At 44.0% G+C, this 26,967-nt stretch overlaps 1 protein-coding gene across 1 annotated transcript in view; it reads right to left on the reverse strand.

The window, feature by feature from the left end:
* LOC109894606 (disks large-associated protein 2) overlaps positions 1–26,365 on the reverse strand; it is a 79,309-nt gene extending 52,944 nt beyond the window's left edge. Inside the window, exons 1-2 of the mRNA XM_031829077.1 lie at positions 25,210–26,365; positions 9,630–9,841 (exon numbers count right to left, since the gene is read on the reverse strand). Of these exons, the coding sequence (XP_031684937.1) occupies positions 9,630–9,841; positions 25,210–26,298 (1,301 nt within the window). The 5' untranslated portion in view covers positions 26,299–26,365. The remainder of the gene's footprint in view (positions 1–9,629; positions 9,842–25,209) is intronic.
* Between the last annotated feature and the right edge of the window lie 602 nt (positions 26,366–26,967).

Genomic DNA, 26,967 nt, shown 5'->3' on the forward strand with positions numbered 1-26,967 from the left:
TCATGAATATCCACTTTGTAGATCAGATTTTTTTAATGTGCACCAATCTGGTCAATGGAATGCTTACCTCATCTATAGGAGAACCCTCTGAATGACCCTTTTTGGTTCTAGAACCATTTTGGTTACAGGTAGAACAAAAATGGTTTTACCTGGAACCAAAATGGGTTATCCAATGGAGACAAGGTTCCCTTTTGGGGCCCTATTTTTCTAAGAGTGTACACCATATTGGTTAGTCAGCTTGCCTCCATTTCAGCCTTCTAGGTTGAGGACAGTTACTCTGTTGTGCAATGACTGTACCATTATAGACAACAAGGACTTTAACTATGAGTGAAAGTACCACACAGATCCAAGCACGAGGCCTACTTACACAAAGTTAAAGTATTGTGGGAACAGCTCAGCAAACAAAGAAGCAGTTTATGCAGCCTGTGTCTAAAACAGCAACTAATCAATGGAATGGGATTCTTCTCTGACCTTGAGATGTGAGCAACAAGCGTTCATATGATACGCAATCACAATCTGAATGAATAATTAATTGCCTTATGCCACATCAGGAGTTTTATTCATTACGGCTGCTACTCAAGAGGCCAATCATAATTTGAAGGGGAAAAAAGTTATAATAAAACCTGCCCAAAATAGCTGGGATTGATTGGCTTGGTTTTTGTAGACCTTGCCCCCACATTCTTGATGAGAAGGCAGCCATTAGAGAAAGTGTGCTTCTCTCCGATGATGGGGAGTGCTCCTCTGCTTCCCAATCAAATGCTACAGTGCTATCAGACGCTGTGTACCATGCCTGATTGACTCATTAACTTAATTATCCTGCTATGCAGTAATGCTTTAAATTGCCACATGCCATTCCAGTCCCATCATCATCATTAATACATCCATTAAACCAGTTTGGAAAGTCCCTCTTATTGCAGCGAGAAATCCAATATACAAATTCCATTCATCTTAGTCTACAGTCTGTAGGTCCTTAGGTCGGGACCCCAAGGGATATTTGGGGGGTGTAAATGATTATTAATTAAGATGATCGTAGACGTCAGTCCCCTCTTGTGGAGGGGCGTTTCAGCTGAATGGACCTAGAGACAGGCTTGGTGACGGTAATATATTCTTTATTGTTGAGAGACTGAACAGAGAGTCACCCTGTCAGCCATGAGAGGGAGGTGACACAACGCAAAGGCTGTTCTCACTTTAACACCATTAGCTCCAGGAACCTCTGCCATCAAATTTACACCCGCTGCAACCCAGCAGGAGAGGAAATTGCTTCAAGTGGAAACAGAAATCCAACCTTGCACACACACCCCAAACCTCAAATCCAATTCAATTCAGTGCAAACAAGCAGTGAGCCATGATATTATGAAAGCGTTATACTCATACCAGCAGCACCACTCCTGCATGGAGCCCCATACTGCAGCAACATCTGGACAATTTATTTTATTTTTAAGCGAAGGTCAATTAAGTTATATAAACTGTTTTGCGTTCATAATTATTCAAATTTAACGTGTGAGATCTTGCAAGGAAAAACTCTGGGCCCCAAGGCCAGACAAAACTCTGGCTGGCCCTAGAGGTGAAGCTCAAACTGAAATAGCTGCAATAGGAGCAACAGACAGGCAATACTGGAGCAGTCCTGAGGTGTCACAACACAATAAGACAAATGGCCAGACAGGGAGATTCATTCAGTCCATTCAGCCATGAATGGAAAGCCACCACAGCAGGCATTCAGCCTGGGATGAACTTGGTAGCCCAACACTGAAACCCTTGAAACCCTGAGGGAAACCAACACTGTCTACCGTGAATACAGGAGCAACCTCATCAACTGTATCCATACTTGTGTCATTGTCAATGGACTCTGAGGCGGGCTGTGTGGCCAGGAAACATAAAAGGATCCATAAAGGGCAATGGTGTGTGCATGCGTGCTTGTGTGTGTCCTATCTCACTGACGTGTATTCACACATTGATTTCACATATCAATGACATACTGTATACACCAACAGAGGCCTTTTAAAACGTAAACATTTTATTTAAACTTCTTAGACAAAATAATAATAATAATTTGTATTATTTTACAAACCCACCTTCACCCACGCACATTTGGGGGACTAAACCATTTTTTGTTGTTGCAAGTTTTTTTGGACTTTTTTCTTTTTGGTAAAATATTGTGACCTCCCACTTTTTTTGCAATCAAGCCTTCTTGTGTATAATATTGTTTGACAGTTATTTTGAAAGAATCGAATACTCATACATTTTTTGGAAAATGAAAACCTTCCCCAGCACAATCAAGAGATTGTATACCGTGATGCATCTGTCCCTTAAGTCACTCCGATATAACTGTTTGTGGAAATATAACAAAATTGTGTACAACAGGGAGTAACCGCTCTTGTACTTTTGCCCGAAAGTTAGCAACTATGTGGCAGTACCAGAAAATATGTAACAAATCCTCCACTTCCACACAACGAAAATAGGACAAAGGGGATTCTTCTATGCTCCATATTTGTAACATCTTGTTAGTAGCCAGAAACGTGTATAATATCTTCAACTGAAACATTCAGATGATGAGTCTAATTGTCACATCCTGACCTTAGTTCCTTTTTTATGTCTCTATTTTAGTTTGGCAGGGCGTGAGTTGGGGTGATCATTCATGTTTTGTTCTTGTGTGTATATTTCTATGTGTTTGGCCTGGTCTGGTTCCCAATCAGAGGCAGCTGTCAATCGTTGTTTCTGATTGAGAACCATACTTAGGTAGCCTGTTTTCCCACTTTTGTTTGTGGGTATTTTCCATTTCAGTGTTTTCACCATACGGGACTGTTTCGGTTTTCCTTTATTCTCTTGTTTGTTTGTATTCAGTGTTCAGTTTATTAAAGGTATCATGAACACATACCACGCTGCACTTTGGTCTACTCCTTCTTCCACCAACGAAAATTGTTACACTAATGCGGGTTTAAAAATCAGTTTATAAATAATTTCCAAGGGATTGACGTATCAAACTGCTCTTCCCAGTAAGTGTGGAATTTGTGTGGGATGGAAAACCAATTTGTTATTTTCCAAATGAAAGTGGGTTTCTCTCATCTACGATATTACATGAGATCCCATTCATATTTACATATAGTTCTAGAGATTGATTTAAGGCTTCAATATTCTTTAGATGCGGGGCAGATGGTAGCATAGTGGTTAGAGCATTGGACTAGTAACTGATAGTTTGCAAGATCAAATCTCCGAGCTGACAATGTAAAAATCTGTCATTCTGCCCCTGAACTGAAGGCAGCTAACCCACTGTTCCTAGGCCATCATTGAAAATAAGAATTTGTTCTTAACTGACCTGCCTAGTTAAATAAAGCTTTTAAAAAATGTAGCCCTCCATTGTCATACATTATAGATATATATCCGTTTCACCTTTTCTGGTTTACCATTCCATTAAAATCAGAAAAATGTTGGCTTCAAACTGCTTAAAGAAAACCTTATCTGGGGATGGAAGTGACAGGAAGAGATACTGTAGAGACAATTAAGGTGTTTATTAATGTCACTCTGCCATATAAAGACAAAGCTTTACCTTTCCACAGCAATAGTATTTAGTCAATCTTGGCACGTTTCAAATCAAAGTTCTCCTTTACAGGATCCTTTATTCTTTCTCAAATGTGGATGCCAAGCATGTCCACTGGGCTATTGCTCCACTTATTTGTATGCAACAACGCAAAATATAGTTGGACTTTCTTAAGAAAAACACTCTCAAAATGGTGCATTTCTTATAATATGTTTTCAGATCTGATAGTTTGAAAAGTTATTCAAATCTCCAATAAGAGCATATAGTGATGATTGTTGCGGCTGAGAGGCAAATGTTGTTTCATGCTTTCAAGACCACTGATACTCAGACCTACTACATTGGAATTATTCCTGATTTTGATTGCCAGCATCTCGATAGCCAATAAGAATAAATAAGGTGAAACTGGATCCCCTTGTCTGACCCCTCTGAATAGCTCAAAGTTTTTAGATAAATACCCATTATTCACTACTTTACTCACCGGTTTCTACTATAAGACCCTAAACCTTTGAAGAAATGACTTACCAAAATGTAAATACTGACGGCATCTCTAAATTAAATCGCTTTTATCTTCCCAAAAGCCTTCTCAAAATCTGCAATAAACAAACTAACAAATATTGTCACCAATGTAACGACCAGTCATGTTTTGAGCCCCACATTTTTTGCCCCCAAATTTTTAATAACATAAATATGTATATATATATATATATTTTTTTTTAATTGGGGGAGCTTGCCTGTTTTGCATGTTATTTTGACATTAAAACATGTCACAAATCAGTTTGCAAACAACAACAAAAAAAAAATATATTATATCATTGAGTTTAATAAAGCCGCATACAAGGAGGCAGCCCCAAAATGCAGGTGTTTCAGCCAAGCTCAGTGCTTTCTGTGGTGGTGGGGCAGGCCAGCAGAAAATAAGAGCATTGCACCATGATTGGCTCAGCATTGCACCGTGATTGGCTCAGTGTTCTGTCACATGGGGACACTACGTCACCTGCATTTAGTAAGGGTAGACAATCAAGAATGTGAGCCCTTTGGGCACAACCATAGACTTAGATTAGAAGTGCCCATCCAAGAAGGCTCAAGGTCATTGGCCACAGATACATTTATGTCAAATCACGTTATATCTACAGTAGCTTTGATTGGACTTTCAAAATCTTAGCTAGCAGTCATCATAAATCAAGTAGACAATCTACTGGCAAATCCTTTTTAATCCTTGTTAATATGAAGATAAATACTGAAGGTAAATTATATATAAAATGTATTGGTGTTCATCGGCCATTGGATATAAACATTATACAACAAGTTGGAAATCGCTAATTCAATAACGTAAAGTAAAGTAAAGTGACAGTGGCTAACCTCAAGCATTGCAACTGGGAAGTCAGACTGGGAAAATATGTTTCGAATGGTCATCCAACTCGGAATTGTAAATCTTTCTCTTCATTTGATGACAAAATTTGCCAAAAATATGCTTCTGCATAAATGACGTAATATGCCATGGTCGGCCATATCAGCTATGTTTGAAAAAAAAGGCAGTAATATGGCTGAATGAATTGTTTCGCTGCCAGACAAGGCTCTGCTGGTGTATTGGTGGTAAGGATTCACTCCATCGTGCTGGAAAGAAAGCTTTGCTGTTGGAACAGCTTTTTGTAGGCCCTAACAGTTTGTGGGCACCACCTGTCGCCGCACATACACATGGTTAGCAGATGTTAATGTGAGTGTAGCGAAATGCTTGTGCTTCTAGTTCCAACAGTGCAGTAATATCTAACAAAATTCTAAAATTCACAACAACTACCTTATACACACAAATGTAAAGGGATATATTAAGAATATGTACATGTAAATATATGGATGAGCGATGGCCGTGCGGCATAGGCAGGATGCAATAGTTGGTATGAAATACAGTATATACATATGAGATGAGTAATGTAAGATATGTAAACATTATTATAGTGCCATTATTTAAAGTGACTAGTGATACCTTTATTAAATCCATTTATTAAAATGGCCAGTGATTTGGGTCTGTATGTTGGGAGCAGTCTCTCTATGTTAGTGATGGCTGTTTAACAGTCTGATGGCCTTCAGATAGAAGCTGTTTTTCAGTCTCTCGGTCCCAACGTTGATGCACCTGTACTGACCTCGCCTTCTGGGTGATAGCAGGGTGAACAGGTAGTGTCTCGGGTGGTTGTTGTCCTTGATGAACTTTTTGGCCTTCCTGTGACATCGGGTGCTGTAGGTGTCCTAGAGGGCAGGTAGTTTGCCCCCCCCCCCCCGGTGATGCGTTGTGCAGACCGCAGTACCAATTGGAGAGCCTTGCGGTTGAGGGCGGTGCAGTTGCCGTACCAGGCGGTGACACAGCCCGACAGGATGCTCTCGATTGTGCATCTGTAAAAGTGTGTGAGAGTTTTCGGTGACAAGCCAAATTTCTTCAGCCTCCTGAGGTTGAAAAAGCGCTGTTGTGCCTTCTTCACCACGCTGTCTGTGTGGGTGAAACATTTCAGATAGTCCGTGATGTGTACGCCGAGTAACTTAAAACTTTCCACCTTCTCCACTACTGTCCTGTCGATGTGGACAGGGGGGTGCTCCCTCTGCTGTTTCCTGAAGTCCACGATCATCTCCTTTGTTTTGTTCACATTGAGTGTGAGGTTATTGTCCTGACACCGCACTCCGAGGGCCCTCACCTCCTCCCTGTAGGCCGTCTCGTTGTTGTTGGTAAACAAGCCTACCACTGTAGTGTCATCTGCAAACTTGATGATTGAGTTGGAGGCGTGCATGGCTACGCAGTCATGGGTGAACAGGGAGTACAGGAGGGGACTGAGCACGCACCCTTGTGGAGCCCCAGTGTTGAGGATCGGCGAAGTGGAGATGTTGTTTCCTCCCTTCACCACCTGGGGGTGGCCCGTCAGAAAGTCAGTATATACGTACATACATATGAGATGAGAAAAGAAGCATGTAAACATCATGTTGTCTACTCTTGATCAGAAGAAGCATTTCAATTAGAGGGTCTCCTACTGTATCAGTTTGCTTATTCAAGTCATTCAACTCTTTAGTTAATTAATTTTCCCTCCTAAGATATAGCTTTCCCCCATGATGACCACTTGATTGAATGGCCTCTGAATACACATTTGAAAGTGTCCCAGACAATCAGAGGATCAGCTGATCCCACATTCTGTTATTTTTTTTATTTTATTTTTTCAACAAAAAAAAGTGCAGTGATTGATTGAGTTTCCAAATAACCCGGTCCTCTAGGATATTCTACTGTAGTTAGAGACAAATAAATAAGGGCCTGGTCAGAAAGTAAATGGTCAGCAATGGTAGACTGTGATACGTTTGAGACCAGAGCGAAGGAGATAAGGAAGTAGTCGATGCGACTAGCTTGCTTATAACCAAGCCACGTGTATGTAGTCAGATCAGGGTTTCTTAATTACGAAACATCTACCAGGTCTAGAAATTGCAGAAAGTGCTTTTGGATTAGAATAATGCAAACGATCTATCTAGATTTGTATTCTGCACAGTATTAAAATCCCCAACAATTATGAATAATAATCCATTGCAAAAAACACATTAGAAATGAAACGTAATTAACTCCCCAGAGTGCTTGGTAACAGAGAGACAACCACAGACTGACTGTGAGAAACACACTTGCATTTTGTGTGTCATCAGTGGCGGGGGTCAGGCTGACAAGATATTAAGGTATTGTGTACTCGACATTTGCTGTGGTGTCAGTATTTTCCAGGAAAAAGCCTTGCTGTGCCGTAATAGTAATTGACCAACCTGTGTTGAATGGTAATGAGTAGAGCTGCTGTAGCATGTGGGGGTTGGCGAGGAGAGAAACACACAACAACCATACATGACTGACATAGCAGGGGGCTGGATCAGGACCAACATAGAGCTGACAGTGCAGTACAGCAGGGACACCACGAGCAACGTAGAAATGAACAGAGATAGATAGGATAGAATTACAACAGTCACATTTGCATTAAACTGTACATGAAACTGTATGGCATCCAATAGGTTTCACACCTTATAAACAAACACCACCAAGGTGGACCCAAGTCCACAAGGGGGCAACAGGGGGCTTAGCCCCCTCACTTGAAACTTGTGCCCCATCAGTTTTAGTTTTATGTCCCAATATAAAAATAGCAAAACGCCAATCTGTCCCTTCATAAGCACACAATCAATGGTCTCTGAGATTCGGAATTTGAACTTTTTGTTTATTATGGTATAGCGTGATATAAGCAGAATTCAATATAATTCTAATGCAAGAACACCCCAAAATTGTGCCCCCCGCTGATTTCAGCTACTCCCTTATCCTGGGTCTGCACCAAGGTCATTTGTAAGTGAGAAAGAAATTGACATCATGTACCACAGCAATTTTTCTGTTAAATTAAAGGCTGTCAATCAAATGACTAATAATTATTTTCGGTATGCCAAAATAGCACCAATAAAACATTCCCCATTCCAAAATGAAGAATGTACTAGTACAGAGCAGCCTGTTTTGAGAGTGCCAAGAATAGAGTTCATCTAATAGAGCCTTGTACATTAAAAGAGCCTAGCTCAGGCCAGTCATTGTGTTGTACTGGCTGATACAGCAGAATACAATAGGCAGAACAAAACATGAGTTTCTGAAAGTGCTGATCCGGGAGGAGGATTTTACAATGGAAAATTAATAAAAATGGACTCCTATTATTACTGTCTCCATATTCAGCCATGAACAAAGAGAGACGAGTGGCTTTGGAGGAGTGAAAGTGACTGTGCTTGCTCTTGCAGACAGTGGCACTACTACTTTAACAATCAAATCAGGGAACGATGGAATCGCCAAATACAATTTCATGTTTTTATGTCTGACGTAATGTTTAAATTCAAAACACAATAAAGATTCAACTATAGTGGTGGATCAGAGAATAGTGATTTTCTCATACCTGCCCCTGAAATAATGAAGAAAACCTTTTAATTAGAGACAAAATTCTAAAACCATTTAGACTGAAAGTCGATAGGAGATGTATTTTACACTGAGACCCACCTTGTAACTACCACATGATCTCATTAAAGGACCACATTTGTATTCCAATATAACTGCTACTGCTCTGCCACATACACTGACAAGGATATGAATGATATATGAGAGTGGCCCAGGGGTGAAGATGGTGAGGAAGTGAGGTAACAAGGAAATGGGTGAAACAATGGGCAAACAAAGCAGCCATTGACAAGGACAATTAACACACCATACAAGGACCAGGAACAGTAGAAGTAAACAGAGGAAATAACTAGTGTGTCCCTTTAAACACTCTGTGGAATGAATTCAAGGCTCTAAACCTCTTCCGAAACCACATTTGATAATGATGAGACATTTCCAGGGAAATAACATCAGTGTATCATTTCTGTTTTAACATTTCCTCACTGACATTAATGTAAAGAAAGGTAGATGACTACAATATGCAGTTTTATAGTCCAATTACAACATTGCCTTCCAACAGAGTATGTAAAAAGGCAAACAACAGCATTCTTGCCCAACTTATTGAATCATCTATCTAGGATATGTCTTTTCTTGTGCTATTGTTTCTGTGTTAGAATTCTGCTGGCATCATCCTATCATTGGACAAGTATTGTAATCTAATTTCATGTTAATCTGCTGCATTTGTCATGCCATATTGCTAGGCATTAATGTTGTTGTTTCTGTGACTGTGTCTGCATCATGTCCCATCTAATCCTTTAAAAGCCCATTTCCTCTGCCACAAAGCAACACAACACTACACTAACGCAACACTAACACAAAACGACACTAACACAACACTACACTAACGCAACACTAACACAAAACTACACTAACACAACACTAACACAAAACTACACTAACACAACACTACACTAACGCAACACTACACTTTTAGTGTTCCACTCCAGAATTCATTCACTTTATTCCACAGCGCACACCCGTAACAATGTTTTATAAACAATCACACGAAAACCTTTTTGCTATAGAAATCAAATCAAATGTATTCATTCATTTGTACAAGGTTTAGAAGTTGCCCTTATTAACCACAGATCTAGGATCACATCTTTGAAACTGCATGCTGGGATACTTTACATGGCCTACCTCTGGGAGTCTAAGAGCGGTCTTTGCATGACATACTTGACCAGGGAGTGTGGCCGGACCGTCTTCACGGGGGAGGTCTTGGGACTGGAGTCAGACTCTCCACTCTCCTCATCACCCATGGCTTTGACGTAACTGCTGCTCCTCATCCTCCGGCAGGGGATCTCATCACCCTTACCTCCCCCTGGGTAACCACTCCACTCATCCTGAGGTACCTGGGGGAGGACAATAGAGAGGGGGTTAGAGAGAAGGGTTCAGGTGGGGTCTCTATAGGGTGGGAAGTGGCACTAAAACCATGTAAGAGCAGTAGTACGATTGCAGAATATAATGTTATTATAGTACGAGTACTAGAAATACGCAGGTTTACCTCAATGTTTCTTTGGTCCCACTTGTGGTACCATGTATTTCCGTACATAATATTTACTGTAAGTAGGTAGAGTTTATCTTTGAACTGTTACTATTGTTGCATAGACCTGAAAACAGTTTGCCAATATCTGTGCGCTATGCCAGTATATATGTTGTTCCCTCAAGGTTGCCTGTGTACTCAGAGGCTCTTGGCTCAGCCGTGGTTGTAAAACAGACTGTGTCCTCGATCATGTTTATTGGTAAAAGTGAAGGTAGTGAGAGTGAGATTATAGAGGATCAAACAGAATAGGAGATTCATCCACAGCAACCGCCTTTCAACCACATCTCAGGCAAATATAGTTCATGTACATTCCATGTAATATTCTGTTGTCATTCTCTCTCGACAGCTAGTGAGACATTGACAGCTGCATGGCAGCATCCCCATTGGAAAGATGTTTGGTTTTCTGACTCAGACTTGTTCCCTTGACTGCAACCTGTTCCCAGATTGAGACTCAAAGCGTGTTTACCCAAGTGTTTACCCAAGGTTACAGTACACATCACAAGGCTCCTCAATATTGAGAAGCAGCATCAGAGATGTGGTGTCTACTGCTTACACAGTGTTACATGGTGTATGGTAAATCACAGGAGAGGTAACACTATTTGACATTCCTGTCTGATGGATTACATACTGATGCAAGACATCTTTAAGTAGTACATAAACCCTGCAAGAGATCTGTTATAGTTCAGTTGGATAAAATAAAATAAAATATACAGTCATTGATGATGGGCGAGGTGCTGGCTAGTGGAGCAGAACACTTGAAAAAGAGCTGCACAATAGAAAGCTCAGATCATTTAATAACAACGTTTGTACAGTTTGTGCTGTCATTCACGTTTCCAAAACGTGCATCTGCAGTGGAATTCAAAAGATCAAATGAAAATCATGAGCCGAACACAAAAGTATCATATTCTGGTATTGTGTTTGTATAATAGAATGTGTTGAAAGGTTGTGGAAACTATTTGAAGCTGTTCAACAAACTTCTTGCTCATTTAATCGAACTGGTAACATCATGTTGTTCACAAACTCATTTAAATATCACAGGCTCGTTAAACAAACGACCACAAATCTATCTCTCTCTCTCTCTCTCTCTCTCTCTCTCTCTCTCTCTCTCTCTCTCTCTCTCTCTCAATCTCTCTCTCTCTCTCTCTCTCTCTCTCTCTCTCTCTCTCTCTCTCTCTCTCTCTCTCTCCCTCTTCTCTCTCTCTCTCTCTCTCTCTCTCTCTCTCTCTCTCTCTCTCTCTCTCTCTCTCAGTTTTGTGTTACTTAAAAAGTAACTACATCAGGAACTGAGTCGGGAACTAAGCCTCTCACACAAACAAACGTACACACACATGGCTAGGGGGATTGCTGAAGTATATATTAGTGCTGTGTGTGCGTGCGCGTGCCTGAATGTGTGTGCATGACGCTGTACTTCAAATACAAAAATATTTCTTCCCTGTACATTGAATCTCCAACCCAAAGCCATCGCAAAATCACCCGACATACTTAAAACGTTACATTTAATTTGCGCCACACAGGCTCACCATCCTTCAAGGGGCCTCAACGTCACTCAGAGTGAAGGTAAAAGCTACTCAAGGAGCCTCTCTCATCTAAAAGATCTTCAGAACCAGAAAACTCTTTAGAGAACAGTCACCATATTAGATACTTAGTCACCATAATAGATACTCAGTCACCATATTAGATACTCAGTCACCATATTAAATACTCATTCACTCAGTCACCATATTAGATACCCAGTCACCATATTAGTCACTCAGTCACCATACTAGATACTCAGTCACCATATTAGATACTCAGTCACCATAGTAGATACTCAGTCACCATACTAGATACTCAGTCACCATATTAGATACTCCATCACTCAGTCACCATACTAGATACTCAGTCACCATATTAGATACTCAGTCACCATATTAGACACATTTTTCAATGTGTGTCTGGGTTAGTCATCTATTTCTCAGGTTGTATCTGGGTTAGTCATCTATTTCTCAGGTTGTTCAGTGTGTGCCTGGGTTAGTCATCTCTTCCTCAGGTTGGTCTGGGTTAGTCATCTCTTCCTCAGGTTGATCTGTGTGCGTCTGGGTTGGTCTGTCTGTCTGGGTTAGTCATCTCTTCCTCAGGTTGATTTGTGTTTGTCTGGGTTGGTCTGTCTGTCTGGGTTAGTCATCTCTTCCTCAGGTTGGTCTGTGTGCGTCTGGGTTGGACTGTCTGTCTGGGTTAGTCATCTCTTCCTCAGGTTGGTTTGTGTTTGTCTGGGTTGGTCTGTCTGTCTGGGTTAGTCATCTCTTCCTCAGGTTGGTTTGTGTTTGTCTGGGTTGGTCTGTCTGTCTGGGTTAGTCATCTCTTCCTCAGGTTGGTCTGTGTGCGTCTGGGTTGGTCTGTCTGTCTGGGTTAGTCATCTCTTCCTCAGGTTGGTTTGTGTTTGTCTGGGTTGGTCTGTCTGTCTGGGTTAGTCATCTCTTCCTCAGGTTGGTCTGTCTGTCTGGGTTAGTCATCTCTTCCTCAAGTTGGTTTGTGTTTGTCTGGGTTAGTCTGTCTGGGTTAGTCATCTCTTCCTCAGGTTGGTCTGTGTTTGTCTGGGTTGGTCTGTCTGTCTGGGTTAGTCATCTCTTCCTCAGGTTGGTCTGTGTGTGTCTGGGTTAGTCATCTCTTCCTCAGGTTGGTCTGTGTGTGTCTGGGTTAGTCATCTCTTCCTCAGGTTGGTCTGTGTGCGTCTGGGTTAGTCATCTCTTCCTCAGGTTGGTCTGTGTGTGTCTGGGTTAGTCATCTCTTCCTCAGGTTGGTCTGTGTGCGTCTGGGTTGGTCTGTCTGTCTGGGTTAGTCATCTCTTCCTCAGGTTGGTCTGTGTTTGTCTGGGTTGGTCTGTCTGTCTGGGTTAGTCATCTCTTCCTCAGGTTGGTCTGTGTTTGTCTGGGTTGGTCTGTCTGTCTGGGTTAGTCATCTCTTCCTCAGGTTGGTCTGTGTTTGTCTGGGTTGGTCTGTCTGTCTGGGTTAGTCATCTCTTCCTCAGGTTGGTCTGTGTGTGTCTGGGTTAGTCATCTCTTCCTCAGGTTGGTCTGTGTGTGTCTGGGTTAGTCATCTCTTCCTCAGGTTGGTCTGTGTGCGTCTGGGTTAGTCATCTCTTCCTCAGGTTGGTCTGTGTGTGTCTGGGTTAGTCATCTCTTCCTCAGGTTGGTCTGTGTGCGTCTGGGTTGGTCTGTCTGTCTGGGTTAGTCATCTCTTCCTCAGGTTGGTCTGTGTTTGTCTGGGTTGGTCTGTCTGTCTGGGTTAGTCATCTCTTCCTCAGGTTGGTCTGTGTTTGTCTGGGTTGGTCTGTCTGTCTGGGTTAGTCATCTCTTCCTCAGGTTGGTCTGTGTTTGTCTGGGTTGGTCTGTCTGTCTGGGTTAGTCATCTCTTCCTCAGGTTGGTCTGTGTTTGTCTGGGTTGGTCTGTCTGTCTGGGTTAGTCATCTCTTCCTCAGGTTGGTCTGTGTTTGTCTGGGTTGGTCTGTCTGTCTGGGTTAGTCATCTCTTCCTCAGGTTGGTCTGTGTTTGTCTGGGTTGGTCTGTCTGTCTGGGTTAGTCATCTCTTCCTCAGGTTGGTCTGTGTGTGTCTGGGTTAGTCATCTCTTCCTCAGGTTGGTCTGTGTGTGTCTGGGTTAGTCATCTCTTCCTCTGGTTGGTCTGTGTGCGTCTGGGTTAGTCATCTCTTCCTCAGGTTGGTCTGTGTGCGTCTGGGTTAGTCATCTCTTCCTCAGGTTGGTCTGTGTGTGTCTGGGTTAGTCATCTCTTCCTCAGGTTGGTCTGTGTGTGTCTGGGTTAGTCATCTCTTCCTCAGGTTGGTCTGTGTGCGTCTGGGTTGGTCTGTCTGTCTGGGTTAGTCATCTCTTCCTCAGGTTGGTCTGTGTTTGTCTGGGTTGGTCTGTCTGTCTGGGTTAGTCATCTCTTCCTCAGGTTGGTCTGTGTGTGTCTGGGTTAGTCATCTCTTCCTCAGGTTGGTCTGTGTGTGTCTGGGTTAGTCATCTCTTCCTCTGGTTGGTCTGTGTGCGTCTGGGTTAGTCATCTCTTCCTCAGATTGGTCTGTGTGTGTCTGGGTTAGTCATCTCTTCCTCAGGTTGGTCTGTGTGTGTCTGGGTTAGTCATCTCTTCCTCAGGTTGGTCTGTGTGCGTCTGGGTTAGTCATCTCTTCCTCAGGTTGGTCTGTGTGTGTCTGGGTTAGTCATCTCTTCCTCAGGTTGGTCTGTGTGCGTCTGGGTTGGTCTGTCTGTCTGGGTTAGTCATCTCTTCCTCAGGTTGGTCTGTGTTTGTCTGGGTTGGTCTGTCTGTCTGGGTTAGTCATCTCTTCCTCAGGTTGGTCTGTGTTTGTCTGGGTTGGTCTGTCTGTCTGGGTTAGTCATCTCTTCCTCAGGTTGGTCTGTGTTTGTCTGGGTTGGTCTGTCTGTCTGGGTTAGTCATCTCTTCCTCAGGTTGGTCTGTGTGTGTCTGGGTTAGTCATCTCTTCCTCAGGTTGGTCTGTGTGTGTCTGGGTTAGTCATCTCTTCCTCAGGTTGGTCTGTGTGCGTCTGGGTTAGTCATCTCTTCCTCAGGTTGGTCTGTGTGTGTCTGGGTTAGTCATCTCTTCCTCAGGTTGGTCTGTGTGCGTCTGGGTTGGTCTGTCTGTCTGGGTTAGTCATCTCTTCCTCAGGTTGGTCTGTGTTTGTCTGGGTTGGTCTGTCTGTCTGGGTTAGTCATCTCTTCCTCAGGTTGGTCTGTGTTTGTCTGGGTTGGTCTGTCTGTCTGGGTTAGTCATCTCTTCCTCAGGTTGGTCTGTGTTTGTCTGGGTTGGTCTGTCTGTCTGGGTTAGTCATCTCTTCCTCAGGTTGGTCTGTGTTTGTCTGGGTTGGTCTGTCTGTCTGGGTTAGTCATCTCTTCCTCAGGTTGGTCTGTGTTTGTCTGGGTTGGTCTGTCTGTCTGGGTTAGTCATCTCTTCCTCAGGTTGGTCTGTGTTTGTCTGGGTTGGTCTGTCTGTCTGGGTTAGTCATCTCTTCCTCAGGTTGGTCTGTGTGTGTCTGGGTTAGTCATCTCTTCCTCAGGTTGGTCTGTGTGTGTCTGGGTTAGTCATCTCTTCCTCTGGTTGGTCTGTGTGCGTCTGGGTTAGTCATCTCTTCCTCAGGTTGGTCTGTGTGCGTCTGGGTTAGTCATCTCTTCCTCAGGTTGGTCTGTGTGTGTCTGGGTTAGTCATCTCTTCCTCAGGTTGGTCTGTGTGTGTCTGGGTTAGTCATCTCTTCCTCAGGTTGGTCTGTGTGCGTCTGGGTTGGTCTGTCTGTCTGGGTTAGTCATCTCTTCCTCAGGTTGGTCTGTGTTTGTCTGGGTTGGTCTGTCTGTCTGGGTTAGTCATCTCTTCCTCAGGTTAGTCTGTGTTTGTCTGGGTTGGTCTGTCTGTCTGTCTGGGTTAGTCATCTCTTCCTCAGGTTGGTCTGTGTTTGTCTGGGTTGGTCTGTCTGTCTGGGTTAGTCATCTCATCCTCAGGTTGGTCTGTGTGTGTCTGGGTTAGTCATCTCTTCCTCAGGTTGGTCTGTGTGCGTCTGGGTTAGTCATCTCTTCCTCAGGTTGGTCTGTGTTTGTCTGGGTTGGTCTGTCTGTCTGGGTTAGTCATCTCTTCCTCAGGTTGGTCTGTGTGTGTCTGGGTTAGTCATCTCTTCCTCAGGTTGGTCTGTGTGTGTCTGGGTTAGTCATCTCTTCCTCAGGTTGGTCTGTGTGTGTCTGGGTTAGTCATCTCTTCCTCAGGTTGGTCTGTGTGTGTCTGGGTTAGTCATCTCTTCCTCAGGTTGGTCTGTGTGTGTCTGGGTTAGTCATCTCTTCCTCATGTTGGTCTTTGTGTGTCTGGGTTAGTCATCTCTTCCTCAGGTTGGTCTGTGTGTGTCTGGGTTAGTCATCTCTTCCTCAGGTTGGTCTGTGTGTGTCTGGGTTAGTCATCTCTTCCTCAGATTGGTCTGTGTGCGTCTGGGTTGGTCTGTGTGTGTCTGGGTTAGTCATCTCTTCCTCAGGTTGGTCTGTGTGCGTCTGGGTTAGTCATCATAACATCTATGAATTGCCTTTTATGGGTTCTTCATAAAGGAAGACAATCTCAGTGATTGTTAAACGTCGTGTTGATGTCGCAGCTGAAACTAATATCCATCTGTAATTGTTATATCCTGTCACATTGTGCGTGCTTGGCACCATCCCATCCCAACCCACCAAACTATCTCTCGCCGTCATTCCTTTATAGTTCATTAAGTCATGAGAAAAGATTATGGTACTCTTTGAGGAAAAGTGTGTCACTGCAATTTTCAAGCAAAGCCAGCAGCATACCACCCTGCATCCCACTGCTAACTTGCTTCTGAAGCTAAGCAGTGTTGGTCCTGGTCGGATGGAGATGGAGACCAGATGCTGCTGGAAGTGGTGTTGGAAGGCCAGTAGGAGGCACCCTTTCCTCTGGTCTAAAAAATTATCCCAGGGCAGTGATTGGTGTAGGGTGCTGTCTTTTTTTAACACACGTTAAACGGGTGTCCTGGATAAATTCCCAATCTGGCTCTCATACCATCATGGTCACCTAATCATCCCCAGCTCATTCATCCCCCCTCATCTTCCCTGTAACTATTCCCCAGGTTGTTGCTGTAAATGAGAATGAGTTCTCAGACAACTTACCATGTAAAATAAGGGTTCAAAAAACAATAATGGGTTGACACTAGACCTTATTTGAATCTGGCTCACACACACACACGCTCACACACACGCTCACACACACACTGAATGCTCATCATAGTTGATGGGTAAAATAAGTCTTCAAGGAGTTTGATATTTTTAGACGTCTAATCAAGTAAGGAGTGCCACAAGCTGTGGTGAGATTAGTTTCATTTGGATTTGCTGGTAAACTATAGTAGATTGATTAGAGCATCTCCCATCTCCCCCTGTGTAGGGGGGACCAGACATCACTGTGTTTCCCCCCATCCTAATGAATACACACACGCAGCACAGGGCTATTTACATGGAGGAAGAGAACATACAGATCTATACAGTAAGTGTCTGAACAGCTCATGCTGCTTCCAACATGATGGAATATACTAGAAAATGTGTGCTCAGTTATTGATAGGCCGAATTGAATGAATGCACTCAAGTGAGGAGAACCACTACAAACTACACTGATGGCAAAAAGAGGCAGAAAAAGGCAACACGTTCTGAGATATGCAGTATCTATAGTCCGGTTACTCTCCTAGGATGTGTGGGTGTCCACGTGTATGTCCCTTCCCATGACTGAGCCCTCAGGCCTCAGCTCTGATCCTGCCCCAGAGGCATCCCCAGGGAAATGGGCTGTAGGCTGCAGGCCCTGCTGCTGCTGCAGGGAATTTCATTGATTAACTCTGCTGCTCCGCTCAACTCAGGTCCTCTCCCGCTAGGAATATAAGTCAGTGGCATTAAAATAGGACTCGAGTAGAGACGGGGATAGATCTGGCTTCCTTGGCCCCACACTTGTCTCCAAACAACTCAATCAGTGATAATCCCTCCCCACTTCATCATTTCCTCTGAGAGGAATGTAGGAAGAGAATGATTCAGTCTTACTTTCTCCTCTCCCTCTCCCACTTTCCTTCTCTCCCTGCATCTCTCTCTCTCTCTCTCTCTCTCTCTCTCTCTCTCTCTCTCGATGTTGTGTATTGTTTGGTCTTGGGTCTAGGTCTCACTGCCTTCCTGGAGGTGTCCTCTCCTGTCACAGGGTTGCTAGGAACTGTTGTAAGGGCGATGAACAGACAGAGGATTCTCTCACTGTGTGTGGGAGCATCCTGTTAGTGCTACAGCACATCACAGCACGCCTCTCTCCTCACAAACTGACAGGAAATACATGTGAGGGACAAAGGGAGGGAAAAAACAGACAGTCGTGGCCAAAAGTTTTGAGAATGAGACAAATATTAATTTCCACAAAGTTGGCTGCTTCAATGTCTTTAGATATTTGTGTCAGATCTTACTATACAATACTAAGTATAATTACAAGCATTTCACAAGTTTCAAAGACTTTTATTGACAATTACATGAAGTTGATGCAGAGTCAATATTTGCAGTGTTGACCCTTCTTTTTCAAGACCTCTGCAATCCACCCTGGCATGCTGTCAATTAACTTCTAGGTCACCTCCTGACTGATGGCAGCCCATTCTTGCATAATCAATGCTTGGAGTTTGTCAAAATTTTTAGATTTTTGTTTGTCCATCCGCCTCTTGAGGATTGACCACAAGTTCTCAATGGGATTAAGGTCTGGGGTGTTTCCTGGCCATGAATCCAAAATATTGATGTTTTGTTCCCTGAGCCACTTAGTTACCACTTTTGCCTTATGGCAAGGTGCTCCATCATGCTGGAAAAGGCATTGTTTGTCACCAAACTGTTCCTGGATGGTTGGGAGAAGTTGCTCTCGGAGGATGTGTTGGTACCATTCTTTATTCATGGCTGTGTTCTTAGGCACAATTGTGAGTGAGCCCACTCCCTTGGCTGAGAAGCAACCCCACACATGAATGGTCTCAGGATGCCCCAAACGGACACGCTTTTTTTCCGAATGCCCCAAACAATCGGAAAGGGGATTCATCAGAGAAAATGACATTACCCCAGTCCTCAGCAGTCCAATCCCTGTACATTTTGCAGAATATCAGTCTGTCCCTGAGGTTTTTTCCTGGAGAGAAGTGGCTTCTTTCCTGCCCTTCTTGATACCAGGCCATCCTCCAAAAGTTTTCACCACACTGTGCATGCAGATGCACTCACACCTGCCTGCTGCCATTCTTGAGCAAGCTCTGTACTGGTGGTGCCCCGCAGCTGAATCAACTTTAGGATACAGTCCTGGCGCTTGCTGGACTTTCTTGGGCGCCCTGAAGCCTTCTTCTGTCACGCCTTGGTCATTGTATTTGTGTTTTCGTTATATATTTGGTCAGGCCAGGGTGTGACAGGGGTTTATGTTATTGTATTTCGTATTGGAGTTTGGAGTATTTGGGATCGCGGCTGATTAGGGGTGTTGTATAGGCTTGGCTGCCTGAGGCGGTTCTCAATCAGCAGTCAGGTGATTCTCGTTGCCTCTGATTGGGAACCGTATTTAGGTAGCCTGAGTTTCGCTTTGTCTTTCGTGGGTGATTGTTCCTGTCTCTGTGTAGTTTCACCAGATAGGCTGTATTTAGGTTTCACGTTCCGTTTGTTGTTTTTGTATTTATTAGTTATCTCATGTATCGTCACTTTTTCCTTCATTAAAGACATGAGTAACCACCACGCTGCATTTCGGTCCGACTCTCTTTCAACAAACGAAGAACGCCGTTACATCTTCACAACAATTTAACTGCTCTCCTTGAAGTTCTTGATGATCCAATAAATGGTTGATTTAGGTGCAATCTTACAGGCAGCAGTATCCTTGCCTGTGAAGACCTTTTTGTGCAAAGCAATGATGACGGCACGTTTTTCCTTAATCAGCATGACAGAGGGATCTCCAGCCTTGTCCTCGTCAACACTTACACCTGAGTTAACGAGAGAATCACTGACATGATGTCAGCTGGTCCTTTTGTGGCAGGGCTGAAATGCAGTGGAAATGTTTTTGGGGGATTCAGTTCATTTGCATGGCAAAGAGGGACTTTGCAATTAATTGCAATTCATCTGATCTCTCTTCATAACATTCTGGAGTATATGCAAATTGCCATCATATGAACTGAGGCAGCAGAAGTCGTGAAAATTAATATTTGTGTCATTCTCAAAACATTTGGCCACGACTGTACAGCATGCAGGAAGAAACATAAGCCATTGGCCAATTCCCTTCAACTATTACCATCCTTCCTGAGCTCATTCCCAAGCTTCTTCCAGCCCTCTGGCTGTCTTTATGTCATAGCACAGCTGTCACCCTGTCCTATCAATCTATAAATATCAATCTTCACTGGGACGGCTGCACACAACACATAGCCTACCATGCATTCTGCATCTATACATCCATATCTCAGAATATACGGTGCATGGATGATCCCCTCAGCTCCCTTTCTGTAAATTAGGCAGTCAGTAGTGCTGAGCGATTACTGCTTTTTGAGGTTGGTTCGGTTTCTGTTCGATTAACATTTTTTCGATTAAGTACACTATGCATTATGTGGGTTGAATGCTGTTCAACACAGATTAAAACAATTCATAAAAATCCCATAATGGTAGTGACTGCCCATTACTGATTATCACTTCTTCACCAGCATTCATTGTCATTACTTTACTATAATAAAGTATTTTAGTTGATGTGTAGAACACATTTGTATTATTTTATGACATTATTTCATTCCAATTCATCATCTCATCTCTATAGAGCTGCTGCCTATGCTGTCTGACTAATTCACTATTGTAGTAGTTCTTCAAAGTAAATAAGGCATACTTTTATGACTGCTAAATACCAACTATCAATAACTTAGGTCATGTATTTCCAGGTAGAAATACCTTGCGAAGCAACTGCTGTCATGGGTGCTGTAAACGTTAGCTGTAAACAGCAGTACGTAGACATCTGGAACTATTGAAAACCTATTACAAATGAGTCTGGTTAACTACACTGCCCTTCAATCGAGAGAGAGAGAGAGAGAGGGGGGAGAGAGAGAGAGAGAGAGAGAGAGAGGAAGAGAGAGAGAGAGAGAGGGGGGAGAGAGAGAGAGAGAGAGAGGAATGTAGACCCACCTTCTTCAACCTATTTATCAATAAATTGGCAATGGCACTAGAACGGTCTGCAGCACTCGGCTTCACCCTACTAGAATCTGAAGTAAAATGTCTACTGTTTGCTGATGATCTGGTGCTTCTGTCCCCAACCAAGGAGGGCCTACGGCAGCACCTAGATCTTCTGCACAGATTCTGTCAGACCTGGGCCCTGACAGTAAATCTCAGTAAGACAAAAATAATGTGTTACAAAAAAGGTCCAGTTGCCAGGACCACGAATATAAATTCCATCTAGACACCGTTGCCCTAGAGCACACAAAAAACGATACATACCTCGGCCTAAACATCAGCGCCACAGGTAACTTTCACAAAGTTGTGAACGATCTGTGAGACAAGGCAAGAAGGGCCAGCTATGCCATCAAAAGGAACATCAAATTTGACATACCAATTAGGATCTGGCAAAAAAATACTTGAATCAGTTATAGAAGCCATTGCCCTTGATGGTTGTGAGGTCTGGGGTCTGTTCACCAACCAAGAATTCACAAAATGGGACAAACACCAAATTGAGACTCTGCATGCAGAATTCTGCAAAAATCCACATGAAAGGAAGCGATTCCCAAACCTTCCATAACAAAGCCATCACCTACAGAGAAATTAACCTGGAGAAGAGCCCCCGAAGCAAGCTGGTCCTGGGGCTCTGTTCACAAACACAAACAGACCCCACAGAGCCCCAGGACAGCAACACAATTAGACCCAACCAAATCTTGAGAAAACAAAAAGATAATTACCTGACACATTGTAAAAAACAGAGCAAACTAGAATGCTATTTGGCCCTAAACAGACAGCACACAGTGCCAGAATACCTGACTACTGTGACTGACCCAAAATTAAGTAAATCTTTGACAATGTAGACTGTCGCTGAAGGCAGACCTGGCTCTCAAGAGAAGACAGGTTATGTGCTCACTGCCCACAAAATGAGGTGGAAACTGAGCTGCACTTCCTAACCTCCTGCCCAATGTATGACCATATTAGAGAGACATATTTCCCTCAGATTACACAGATCCACAAAGAATTCGAAAACAAATCCAATTTTGAAAAACTCCCATATCTACTGGGTGAAATTCCACAGTGTGCCATCACAGCAGCAAGATTTGTGACCTGTTGCCACGAGAAAAGGGCAACCAGTGAAGAACAAACACCATTGTAAATACAACCCATATTTATGCTTATTTATTTTATCTTGTGTCCTTTAGCCATTTGTACATTGTTAGAACACTGTATATATATATAATATGACATTTGTAATGTCTTTACTGTTTTGAAACTTCTGTATGTGTAATGATTACTGTTCATTTTTGTTGTTTTTCACTTTATATATTCACTTTGTATGTTGTCTACCTCACTTGCTTTGGCAATGTTAACACATGTGCCAATAAAGCCCTTGAATTGAATTGAATTGAATTGAGAGAGAGATAGAGAGAGAGAGAGAGATAGAGAGAGAGAGAGGGGAGAGAGAGAGAGAGGGGGGGGGGGGGAGAGAGAGAGAGAGAGACTGTGGTGTCTGCAGCGCTGCAACTTCACTCTGCCTTTAATCACAGGCTTTCTCTCTCTGAACCGTCCAGCTTTGGCAAGTCAACATGGCAATTAATTGTCTTATTAAATCCTGCCGCATTGCCCTATCAGCAAAACAATCAAAGCCTAATCCGCGCTTTCTACTCTTTTGGAAGGAAAAGAGTTGTGTTAAGCGGTGAAAGTGAATTAATGAAGGCTAAGACACAACAGTAAAACAAAATGATTTTGTAGTGGCACTTTGGCTGAGCAGTTGAGTGGCTAATAAGGCATGTATTATGCTTGTTTTTTCAGTCAGTCCTTTCAGATCTACACTATCTGCTTGTCTACAGTATCTAAGAGAGGGAAGAGCAAGACTTACAAAGAGAAGGGAGAAAGAACATGAGAAAGAGATAGAGGGGTTGAAAGAGAGAGATAATTATAGAGAATGAGAGAGAGAGATAATTAAGTTTGCCATGAGCAGCAGTCTGTCGTGAATCTGTATCCTGGCCAGGTGAGCTTGTCACATCCATGACTTCATTGCGTTGTCACTGTCACCTTACTGCATCTAAATCAAAGCTGCTGTTCCTCCCTAACAGATACTAACAAGGGCCGGAGTGTGTGTGTGTATTCATGCTAGGGTAATTTGTGACAATTTGTGAAATCAGTCTGCAAAAGACAGAGAGCGATGATCGATGGCACATACAGCATGATTCCAAATATTTGTAATTTCAGGAAGAAGCCAACTGTACTCCATCTCTGTCCTGTTCTATGCTCACTAACACACCAAACGTTCCCATTTTTGGAGAGCACTCTGCTCTCTCACAACATCATAACTTCCTCTCTTTTCAATAGATTTTTTCTTTCTTTTCTCCCCTGTCGTCAAATCCAATGACAACAACAAGGTGTCATTTAGAGTGATGTTCTTGACTAACAACTCAATCTAACTACCTCACTGCTCCTGTTGATAAGGAAAGGTATAGAAATAGAGAGACATTCAGCCAGCCAACAAGCCAGTCAGACATTGAGCCATTGAGCCATTGAGCCAGCCAGCCAACAAGCCAGTCAGCCATTGAGCCATTGAGCCATTGAGCCAGCCAGCCAACAAGCCAGTCAGCCATTGAGCCATTGAGCCAGCCAGCCAGCCATTCAGCCAGTCAGTCAGCCATTGAGCCAGCCAGCCATTCAGCTATTGAGCCAGCCAGCCAGTCAGCCATTGAGCCAGTCAGCCATTCAGCCATTGAGCCAGCCATTCAGCCATTGAGCCAGTCAGTCAGCCATTGAGCCATTGAGCCAGTCAGCCATTCAGCCATTGAGCCAGCCAGTCAGCCAGTCAGCCATTGAGTCATTGAGCCAGCAAGCCAGTCAGCCATTGAGCCAGCCAGCCAGTCAGCCATTGAGCCAGCTAGCCATAGACCTGAATAGTCTGTTTATTTCCCCCTGTCTCCTAGCCCTCTGTGGATCCACAGTCCTCCCTGGTAGCTAGTTCACCTCAGAGAAGGGGCATCAATCCCCAGGGGAAATGCGTCACCAGCTGGGCCGATAGACAAGGCTCAAAATAGCCCTGCAGTGGAGAACCAACGGAATGGACTGGGCTATTTATAGAAAAAACAACGTGTTTATGGTCGTTCAGACACCCCATCAAAAGATCAGGCAAAGAATGCATTACCGTCTGCATCAGTCTCAGGGAGAGTTTAGTGCACTTAGAGAGATAAAGAGATTCGAGGTTCTAGAGGCTACCGTTGTCTGGGGTTCATCATTTTCATCACCATTAAAAGGGTTTTGTATACAGATGCTTGGAATTAGTCACAAAACCTCTGTTTTCCTGTTTACGTCAGTTAATAGTCAGATAAGCATTGCCTCCTCACTAGAATGGTGGGTGGATTGAGCCATGTATCATGTATTTCTTGTCCATTAAAGACAGCAGTTACACCACATTCTACTTCGTAGATTCTCTGAGGCGTATTTATCTGAGTGCTAAGGAGTTCAAATGTTTTTAGCTTCAGGCAATAGCCCACTCATGGGTTGTATGTTAACTGTAAAACAAGTACTTTTTACTGTCAGGAAGAGCTTGATATTGATTCATCATACACCAACAGCATCGTTTCATATTCAGCGTTATTTTAGTGAAAAAGTACAGTAGGCATTCAGTGCCGTGGGCAAGGAAGTTGCCATTCCTAAACAAATACCCTTTACTACCACAACCCTAACATAAAACCTCTGGACCATCAACTACAAAAATGCTGATTCACTTTGAATTGATCTTAATGTCATTACCCACAATCCACCAGGGTTTCCCACAATGCAGATCCTGGCCTCTCACACACCAATACAGACCAACTGACTCCTTTGGGAAACATGGCACTGCAAAAAGCTCAAACCTGCAATGATCCTGAGTCTTTTCTTTGCCCCCCCTGGTGTTATTCATTGATACAGTATTTGATATCTCCCACTGAGCTGTCCCCTCACTGCTTCTACCCTGCTGAGCCCCTGACAGGTGACTCATATCCTGGACAGGGAAATACAAGAGATTATCTCTCAGAACTATCAGAGGTCCAGCTGAGACAAACAACATCATAATAACGCTGTCTGGATTCAGGGCTGTCTGTCTGCTGAACATGAGCCTCTGATGGAATAGAGTGCCATATAAACGGCAGGCTTAAATATTGAGATCCATGCTAATCAATGAGCCTCGTTGTTTGCAGTGTTTCTAAGTGTTAGAATGAAGCATAGCTGGTCTTTGGTTCTACACTGACTGATAATGACCATAAATCCTCTCTCTCTTCAATGGCTTCACTAAATCAGACTACCAGTGGACCTATGTCTATGTGTACATATCTGTCTGCTTATCTGTCAATCCCATCCATTTGACATTTTAGTCAATTAGCAGATGCTCTTATTCAGTGACTTCGTACTGGTCTCTTTCTTTCTTTCTATCACATTGCTGTGGTTCCGGCAACATGGCTCCAGCAACGGACAGACTAGGACTAGAAGAGTGACTCACCTGTAGGTAGTGGCAGGGCCTGAGGTTGGGCTTGAGGTCTGTGGGCATCATGGGTTTCTCCAGGTTGAGAGAGGACTTCCTGTAGGCCTCCTTGGCCTGACTGACGGTCAGCGTTGACCAGGAGCTCCTCTTCATGAACTTCCCTTCAGGAGCCATGGCCACACTCTCACACGCGGAACACTTCACATCGTTGTTGCTCTTGGAGGTCTTGAGCGACAGGTCCCCGTAGTGGCTGTGGACAGAGTCGGGGTAGCAGTGGCTGCTGATGTGGTCCACATGTTGGCGTGACATGACACTGGGCGTCCGGTACGTACTGTCACTGTCCAGATTATCGTCTGAGCTCCACCAGCCTGCCACCCCGGAGCGCTGCTTACTGCTGCTGTCTGATGACTTACGCTCTTTGCTCTTGCTGCGCTTGCTGTGTTTGTGGTGTCCGTGGTGGTGATGATGGTGGTGGTGGGAGCCTTCCCGGTGCGAGTCTCCCTTGGTTCCGTTCATCTTGGACGAGCCCTCCAGGGAGTGGGACTTGGTGAAGAGCTTCTGGACAGAGTGGACCAGGTGTCGGATCCTCCCAGGGCTCTCGTTGCGGTGCTCCGTGGTGGTAGTGGATGCCCTCTGGTACTGCAACGTGTGGAAGCCATCACGGTGTAACGGAAGCTGCTTCTCAAACTGGTCTAGCAGGTTGGCTGGGATTCTGTTCATCTTACCGCTGCCGCCATGCGACGAGCCACACTCATCTCGATCCCGTGATCCACCGCCAACACCTCCTCCTCCTCCTCCTCTACTACCACCATCCCGCGACCCGCTGCCGTCGTGGTGGGAGCTGTAGTGCATCCTGGGAAAGGTACTGCTGGAGATGGAGTGGTCTGTGTTGGCCATGGAGACTGGCATCGCCATGCACTCAGAGTGGATGGAGCTACGGGGGGAGCAGCGATGGTGCTCCATGAGACAGCTCTCTGTGGGGCTGAGGAGGTATGAGGGGGTGCGGGATTCATGGTGGTCCAGGGAGTGGTCGCAGTCGGCCAGGCCGCAGGTGTGAGCTGAGGTGATCTGGAGCTGGCTGGGCCGGCCACCCGATAGAGCCTTCATGTTCCTGGGTGGAGGAGGGGAGAAGCTGTCTTCATCGAAGTGCTGAGAAGGAGACCATGAAAACCGCTGGTCTATGTGTGAGAGAGAGAGAGAGGGAGAGAGAGAGAGAGAGAGAGAGAGAGAGAGAGAGCAACAGATGCTGTGTAAATAGCTAAGAACAAATAACCTTCAGCAGTTGCAACAATCAAAACCCATGATCAAATCAGCTGCTTATCAAATGCCATTGTCACTACAGCAGCACAATGTAGTCAGTCACCTAGAACAACAAAGTTGAAAAAGAGAAAGTAAGATCACAAATTGTCACAGTCCCACAAACCTTTTATTCTCTACTCCCTCCCTCCCTTGTCTGTCTGTTGGTGCCAGGCTGTGAGGTGAGGCATGGCGAGGGAAGGGGGACAGGTAGCAGCTAGTGTTGCCATTTATCCATTGCAAAGTGAAATAATAGCCTATCATTTTGGAGCGGGGGTGTCATCCGTCAAAGCCCTGAGGAGAGCGTTTTGAGGTGCATCAGCGGACGAGCGTCCTTGGGAGGCATCCTACCACCACGGCAGCCACATCGCTGGATTAAAACCACATTCTCTGTCATCTGTTTCCAAGGGCGGACATCCCAACCCACCTCTCTACAGCATTTAACTTAATCAGAGAATAGCTTTACTTTATTTAGACAAC

This window comes from Oncorhynchus kisutch, linkage group LG7 (assembly GCF_002021735.2).
Source record: "Oncorhynchus kisutch isolate 150728-3 linkage group LG7, Okis_V2, whole genome shotgun sequence".
NCBI classification, from domain to species: domain Eukaryota; kingdom Metazoa; phylum Chordata; class Actinopteri; order Salmoniformes; family Salmonidae; genus Oncorhynchus; species Oncorhynchus kisutch.